General features: G+C 37.8%; 1 protein-coding gene across 1 annotated transcript in view; it reads left to right on the top strand.

The window, feature by feature from the left end:
• The window catches only part of LOC103210270 (solute carrier family 7 member 13-like), a 26303-nt gene that overhangs the window by 5728 nt on the left and 11707 nt on the right, over positions 1-8868 (top strand). Inside the window, 3 exon segments of the mRNA XM_007956194.2 lie at positions 1646-1777; positions 4390-4751; positions 7383-7462. Of these exon segments, the coding sequence (XP_007954385.2) occupies positions 1646-1777; positions 4390-4751; positions 7383-7462 (574 nt within the window).

Below are 8868 nucleotides of genomic sequence, written 5' to 3'. Positions count from 1 at the left end.
GAATTTACTCTGTAAATCTTCACCCAAATCCTAAAAAAAAAAAAAACTGTAAGAGAATAAATTCCCGTTTGTTAAAGCCACCCATTTGTGGTATTTTCCGTTAGAGCAGCATGAAGCAACCAACACACAATCTCAAGATTTAGATACTTATCCATACTTTTTTCCTAAATCTTTATAGTCTTCCTTGTTACATATTACTCTTCAATACATATGAATTATTTTGGACCTGTATGATATGATTTAATAATATAATTTTGTGTTTTCAAAATAGACAAACTGTGTAAGTGATTTCAAATCATAAAAATCACAGTTTTGACAATGTGCTCCTAAATTTAATCTAAAGTTTAAATAGTCTAGAAATTTAGTCCAGAGAGTGAAAAGGGCAGGGAGACTACCCTAATGTTCAGACTATTAAAACCAGAATAACCGATTAGCTTATTCTAATCCTTCATAACACATAGTTACAATTCTATCATCTTGGTCACAAAGTAGTGGGAGTTTAACTCCAATTTTCCTGGCCTACTGTTTAGGGTTTCTGAGCTGTTCTATTCTTAGTCAAGATGTTCATTTTAGCATCTCAGGATACACCATTGAAACTTCAGGATTGAACACAGTTCTGATGCCACTTCAATAATTGAATGCTGAGTCAATAATTCATCCAGGATGTAGTGGGCATTTCACAGAAATGATTCAGTGAGCTATTGTTGATCAGAGTCACTTTCCATTTTATTATATGTTATAGTGAAGCCACTTCAGAAGAAAGATGGGGCAATCTACTTCCGTAGTGATACTGCCTCAGAAACCCAAGGAGGGGTCGCTATGAGTCAGGTCTGACTCAACGGCACATAACAACAACAACAACATAGTGAAGCCACTACAAGGTTATATAGGAAGTCATTTTTTATATGTGGCCTAAGGCATTTGACTGCTAACCAGAAGGTTGGCAGTTCAAATCCTAAGCACTCCACAGAAGGAAGATAAGGCAGTCTACTTCCATAAAGATTTACTGCCTCAGAAACACAATGGGTGTCCCTAGGATTCAGAATGGACTAGATGGCAGTTGGGGGGTAAGGGGAGAGAGAAGGAGAAAGGGAGAGAAGGAGAGAGAGAGTGAGCGCTCTGGTGGCATAGTGGTTAAGCCATTTGACTGCTAACTAAAAGGTGAGTGGTTCCAATCCACCAGCCACTTTGGGGAAGAAAAATGGGGTAGTCTGCTTCCATAAAGATTTATATCCTTGGAAACCCAGTGCAGGTCACTATGAGTCAGAATCCACTAGATGGTGGTGAGTTTGGTTTTTTGGTACATATATTACTTACTTATTTATTTACTTACTTACTAACCACTATGCCAGAAGCTCTGGTAGCATAGTGCCTAAGGTATTTGACTGCTAACCAGAAGGCTGGCGGTTCAAACTCATCAGCCACTCCTCGGAAAGAAGGTTGGGCAATCTACTTCCTTAGTGATACCACCTCGGAAACCCAAGGAGGGGTGGCTATGAGTTGGATACAACTCAACAGTAATGAGTGTTTGTAACTAAACATTTTTTACTAAACTCTTGTTATTCCCAATATATTTTCATATTGATTTTCTGGGTTTTTTTTTTTTTTTTTTTTTTTTTTACTTACTTATTCATTTATTTTGCAGGAGAATTGAAAAATCCTACTGAAAATATACCTAAATGTGTGGTTACTGCTCTTAGCCTTGTGACACTGATCTACTTACCAGCTAACATTTCGTATCTAGCAGTCTTAACTCCAGAAGAAATCATGGCCTCAGGTATGACTACATAGAACCAAAGGGAAGATTTTCTTTCCTATTCCTCTCAATAAAGGTGGTTTCTTTTATACAATAGGTCTTTTTGCATGCCTTAAGGAAAATATATTGCATTGGTACATGTCTGGGTTATTTGTGTATTTAAAGATAAAAGTTTAAGAGGTCTAAGCAATCTTTAATTTTGAGAATATACTGAAGGGTGAAATCTAACAGCAACAGAAAGCACCAAGAATTGGGAAAGGAAAAGAGGGCAGAATATAACAAAGTGTGAAATAGAATGGAAATATAATTATCTATCAGAATCCTTTAGGATCCATTCCTTACAGGTGTCTTAAGTGCTCTAGATTGACATATGCTTCCCAGGAGATACAACTCATATGCTTTCTTAGTTCAACTGAAGTATTTATCTAGTCCTTGTCTGAGGAGTCCTGAGGGTGTAATGATTAAGCACTTGGCTGCTAACTGAAAGGTGAACAGTACTAACTAACCAGTGGTTCCGCAGGAGAAAAGACCTGGTGATCTGCTCCAGTAAAAATTATAGCCTAGGCAACCCTATGGAGGCTGCTCTACTCTGTCCTCTAGGGTAGTTAGGAGTTCGAATCTACTTGACAGCACACAGAAACAGTAACACAATAGTCGTTATTTGCAGTCAGTCTAATCTATCTTATTTGTCCACACCCCAGCCAGGTAATATCATATACACCACCAGCCAAGTAATAGTCATCCATGCAACAGAAAGATTGAGTCACTGTTATGGTAATGAGGGTACAGAAGACAACTGTAAATGTTCACGGGTGTTTTGCTTAAAAGGTAGCAGAGGTGAGTCCATCACCTGCTGTTTTAGATAGACTTTGCAATGGGAAGAAGAATAGAAATGTAATTATGATCAAAGCCATCTGGCTTGCAACACTTTCAGAGAGCATCACCAGGGCATTTTCCTTCAAAAGAAGTCCCCAGGGGCGACTGTGAAATACAAAAGACCTTTTTTGTCTCTCCTTTACCACATCTCCCAGAATCTAAAATGTTTCCTCTCAAATGCTGAGGCTGTAGCTCATCCCCCACTACCACAAAGTCTGTCCATTTCCAGTACTGATTGCCTCTATTTTTTCCCCAATCATCCCCCCTCACAGTCAGACTTCTCATCCAGAAGGGTCAAAAGCAAGTGGGATGAAGAAGTTTTACTAAGCTACAAAGGGTTTAAACAGCCAACCTTTTGGTCATAATTCTCACTGTAAGAGGACTTAGCAAACAGTGTATAAAAAAGGTGGTCATTATCCTTCTAAGCTTAGGAGCATGTCAATACAACAAGACAATATAGGTGGATAAAAAAGAATTAATTTGAATCCCCCATGCCCCCTTTTGACCAGTCTGCCACCCAAAGTTGACACCAACCAGCTTACCTTGGCTTTTTAACAGAGCTTCAAAGTTCCTCATATTTTCTCTTTCAGAAAGCCTGGCTTCTGCCAGCATCCCATGCAAGAGACCAAAATTGTTAAGAACCATAAAGGGTCTGGGATAGATTTTACCATACTTGTAAGCTAACAAGTTAGTTTACAGTTTCATGGATACTGGCAGAAGACAGTATCTCTATGTTGTTGTTGTTGTTATGTGCCATCGAGTCAAACCCGACTCATAGCGACCCCTCCTTGGGTTTCCGAGGCAGTATCACTACGGAAGTAGGATTGCCCAACCTTCCTTCCGAGAGTATCTCTATATTTCAAGGTTTTTTGTTATGAAAACATCATGAAAAAGTAAGTCTGAAAATTAGTCAATAGATGCCTCTGCTCTCAAAATGTGCAGAAATATGAGAGAGTCAGACACAAAAGACAATTTATGACTCATAGTAAAAGCAGTAGCCAAAAAGTATCATTTATGTGCTAGTTCCCTAAGCCCCAGTTGCCATAGGTGACAAAGAGGCTTGGTGATGCCTATCATGCAGTGGGTTGCATTCCAGGAGAGAAACCTCAAGCTTAGGAATTCTGAAGCTTTTATAATGGTAAGTCAGCCTACCATATTTTGCTGCAGAAGGAGACACTTCTATTCTATTGTATATTAAACACGACTCTCTTTTGCTCCAGAGGGAGATACTATCTCTATATTTCAAGCTTTTTGTTCTGAAAACATCATGGAAAAGTAAGTCTGGAAATAAGGTAATAAATGCCTCTGCTCTCAAAACGTGCAGAAATATGAGAGACCCATGCAGACTGCCTTGCATTGAGGACAAATTAGAATATATCTTAAACAGAATAAAAACAAACTACAACATATCAAAACTGATGGAATGCAAACAAAGTAGTGATTAGCAGGAAGTGTATTGATTTTAATGTTTATTAAAAAGGAAGAAATCAATGATCTAAGCTTCCGCCAAAAGAAGCTAAAAAAAGAATGGCAACTGAAACCCAAGATAAGTAGGAGGAAGAAAGTAACAGAGATCAGAGAAGAAATCAATGAAATACAAATCATAAATGTAATGGGGTCTTTGCTAGGACTATAATATTTACTCTTCCAAGAAATCTTGGATTTATTGGGATAAGCCAATAAATCTTGGATTTATTCCAAGTATAAATTTTACATCAGTTACCTAATTAGTGGTTTTTCTAATTATTTTTTTGCAGATGCTATTGCTGTTACCTGGATAGATAGAGTAATCCCTTCTATGCAATGGGCTATTTCAGTTGGAGTTTCTACCTCAATATTTAGCTCCCTTAATTGTACAATATTTTCAATATCAAGGATATTCTTTGGTGCAAGTCAGGACCGCCAGCTACCTTTCATCTTCTCGACTCTCAATATGCACTCCTGTCCAGCTGCAGCTGTGATTCACGTACTCATCTTTGCCTCCATTATGATTATTGCCACAGACGCAATCAGTTTAATAAACTATGTGGGATTCACAATGTGGCTTCAACTTGGGCTACTGATAGTAGCTTTACTTACACTGAGAATCCAGGAGCCCAACCTACCCAGACCTTATAAGGTAAATCAAATTCCCAAAAAGAAAATAGCTCCTTGATCCTTCTAAAGAGCATTTTGTTCTGTCAATATTTTTTTTTCTCAGATCTACATGTGAACTCTTTCTAGCCCATTTGTGAGCCCATTTTAGGAACACTTTGACGTAAAACCTAGATTTCCTGTTTACTGATCCATAAGCTTCTTCAATAATTTTCAATTTGAAATTTCAGGAAAGTGAAAAATTCATCCTTTTTATGAGTCATTTCTAACTCATAGCAACCCCCATTGGGTTTCCAAGGCCATAAATCTTTATAGGAGATTGCTCAGTCTTGCTCTCATGGAGTGGCTGTTGGGTTTGAACCACCAACCTTCTGGTTAGCAGTCAGATGCCTTAGGCACTGCACCACCAGAGCTCCTGATATATATTATGGCAAATACACCCCCTGAATTCTGAGTCACAGAGTGACCACATGGAATGTGAAATATATGTACTACATCTCAGGGAAGAGTCTGACCAAATCCAGGACCAATGATTATTTGCTCCTGGCCTTTCTCAATGACACTAGTTCAGATCACCTCTTAGAGGAATTAGGCTTTCCTTGTATTCCTCACAAAGTTGAAGTGGACGTATTTCTCAGGCTTCTTAATTAAAATGTCTATCAGCACTTAACACTCTGCATTTACTGGGTAATGAAGAAGAGCTACATCTCACTATCTGTGAGAGGGTGTAATCTCAACATATTCATCTTTCAAGCTTACCTGAGATGCAGACTATCTATGGAGGACTGACTGAGGGATATAGATTCTTTCTGCACATTCCTCAAGCCACTAAACACTCTCCTTGCACATCTGAAACACTTAATAAAACACAAGGAAGAATTTTCTTCTTCTTCTTCTAATTTTCCTACAGCCCACCCACCTATATTGAAAAAACTTTCACCAAACAACCCCTGGAAATTCATCCCTACATTTACTGCAAGTCGATTGTTAAATGATTTTTTAATATATATTATGCAAGAGTTTCTCTATGTGTATACTCACTGAAAAAAATTCTTTTCATTACCTGCATCAGGAATACTTGTGTTTGTGGGTAGCTTGATTGTTTCCTTACTGAGACCTGGACTTTTGTAAGATCTTGTTAGAAAGTGTAAAGCCAAATTAGTAGTTAGTCTCTAACACGTAAATAGCACTCATAACAAACATTTTGTCTTACTATATAGTGTTTACTATTGTTAAAAAACAAACCAAACGCACTGCTGTTGAGTCTGGTCCAACTCATAGCCACCCCTCCTTGGGTTTCCAAAGCAGTATCACTACAGAAGTAGATTGCCCAACCTTCCTTCTGAGGAGTGGCTGGTGAGTTTGAACCGCCAGCCCTCTGGTTAGCAGTCAAACGCCTTAGGCACTACACCACCTTAGACCACTAAATTCTTTTTTAAATGAGATAGGTTCCAAGTAATGCTTATTTTTTCAATGAATTGTATTATAAAAACAGTCAATGATTCCCTCTTATAATTTCCTATGTATAAGACAAAAGAAGGTAGCAGGACAACCTCAGAGATACATCAGCAGTATAGCATGGTATGGGGGTGGGGGGTGTGAAAGAGAGAGCCACACAGTGTGTATCCAAGATTTCTAAACCCTAGGGTGAAAAATAATTCTTTGGAGATGCCTTTTATAAATGCAAATTCCTGAGATTGATTCCTGGGATGAGGAACAAAAATCTACATTTTAAAACGCATTTTCAGTGTTCCTTATGAAAAATTTCCACCCACCACAGTACCTTGTGACTTTCTATATTACCTTCTAAACTGAAAAGAGTGGAAGATAATGATAATCTTGGGTCTGAGTCATTCAATGATTCAATAAATACATACTAGGCAAGTGTTTTGTGAAAGACACTAGTCTAAACACTTGAGGGATATGTAGATAAATTAGTCATTAATCCTGCTGTCAAGAAATTTATAGTCTAATAGGCAGTGAGGGTTTTTTTGGGGGGGGTTAGGCAAGAGTGAGTTACCAATAATAATAATAATAATACAGACATTAACAGATAACATTTAATTGGGCTTTGAAAACAGGCAGTGTTAAGGTCCATTTTAAGAGGAAAGTGGGTAGCAGAGCAAGTTCAATATCATGCCCAATATCACAGACTCTGAAACTAATTTTTCTGAATCCAAATCATGTGGTCCTTCATTAGAGAAATTGTGTCATAAAGGAATTACTTATAATGTTATTTCGAAACTAAAGTAGCGTGATGTGCAGAAAGTACAAATTTCAACAGTGATTCACTTCAAGATATAAAAGTTTGAAAAAAAAACAATGAAAAATGCTTTATATTAATAATATGGAATAATATTTCAGCATGTCTTCAGTCAAGAAAACAAAGTGAGCAGGTGGCAAGGACCAATGGAAAAAAATGGGAGTTCAGCAAAAGTAAAAGCTTTTGGGTCTGCTATTTTACACTCCACTCAAGATCCCCGGAAGATATTTTTTTCCCCTTATGTAAAACTGTGGGAGAATTTACAGATCTTTCTTACCCTTTAAAGCAACTTACTCAGTATTAAAGAGATGTTTGCAGACTAAAAAAAAACTGTTAAATTATTATTTGTAATAATCTTTGTCAGCTCTAAAACTAATTTCTTTTTGCTCTCAGGTATATTTGCCATTTGCATTTGGAACCATAGCCACCTCTTTGTTCTTAGTTTTGACACCAATGATGAAGTCTCCTAAGATGCACCATATCTATGTTTTTCTTTTTATCCTCAGTGGACTTTCATTTTATTTGCCTTTTGTTCACTTTAATTTACATTCTGCCTACTTCAACAAGATAACATGCTTTTTACAACTACTAATGAATGTTTCACCTGCCCCTGACATTGATGAATAGATTTTAGCAGAAGAACCATCACAGAAAAAATCTATCTGAAATTGAAGCAAATATATATATATATATATATATATATATATATATACATAATTTATGCATATTTGGAGGAGCTCTGGTAGCATAGTGCCTAAGGCACTTGACTGCTAACCAGAAGGCTGGCAGTTCAAACCCACCAGCCACTCCTCGGAAGGAAGGTTGGGCATTCCTACTTCCGTAGTGATACTGCCTTGGAAACCCAAGGAGGGGTTGCTATGAGTCGGGGCCGACTCGATGGCAAATAACAACAACAACAACATGCATATTTGGCACATGAATGATCTATTGAAATAATTTTTCTTCTTCAACCAGGAAATACTCCATCTTATGCATACACATATTGATGCATACCGAAAACACAACCATTACAAGATGCCTAATGACCAGAACATTCAAATTTTCACTCTCGAGATTTGTAACTAAAGCTCTAAATCCAGAACGAAGCGTGCTGATCCAATCTGCCAAAAATGGGCTCGATGTCCCCTCCTGTGTTCTTACAGCATTCTGGGCTTTTTATGTGAAAGGCCCTGTTCTCTTCTAATTGACTGTTTATTGAACTTGGTTTTTTCTTCCTATAGATAGTGACCCCTCCAAGGGAGGGAACAATCCTTATTCATCTTTATATCTTCTGTCCCTAGGACAGTGTGTGGATAAAAATAGATATTTGATTAAGTAATTCATGAATGCATAAATCGAAGAAAGAGTGAATTAATAAATGAATGAATGAGTGGATAAATAAATACCCCACCCACAAACTCACTGCTGTCGAGTCAGATCCGATTCATAGCGACCCCTCGTTGGGTTTCCAAGGCAGTATCTCTACGGAAGCAGACTGACCAACCTTCCTTCCAAGGAGTGGCTGGTGGGTTTGAACCACCAGCCTTCTGCTTAGCAGTCAAGTGCCTTAGGCACTATGCTACCAGAGCTCCTAGAATAATAATAGAATAGAATATATATAATAGAATAAATAAATACTATCTGTAAAACCCGAAAGATAGTACCTCTCATGATACTCTACTTTGGCTTAGGTTCTTGGGATGACCTGGCACTTCAGAAATATACCATGATCCTTTGAAGCTCTATGTTTTGGCATGACTGAAGCTGGAATCTATGTAGAGATAAGACTAAAAGAAATGCCTACACTAATTTTTAGGAGCTCTGGTAGCGTAGTGCCTAAGACACTTGACTGCTAACCAGAAGTCTGGCGGTTCAAACC

The sequence above is a fragment of the Orycteropus afer genome, unplaced genomic scaffold (genome assembly GCF_000298275.1).
Source record: "Orycteropus afer afer isolate SDZICR_OR568_19922 unplaced genomic scaffold, OryAfe1.0 scaffold00580, whole genome shotgun sequence".
Lineage (NCBI taxonomy): Eukaryota > Metazoa > Chordata > Mammalia > Tubulidentata > Orycteropodidae > Orycteropus > Orycteropus afer.
The sequence above is the reverse complement of the archived record's forward strand: the minus strand, read 5'-3'. Positions and strand labels throughout refer to the sequence as shown.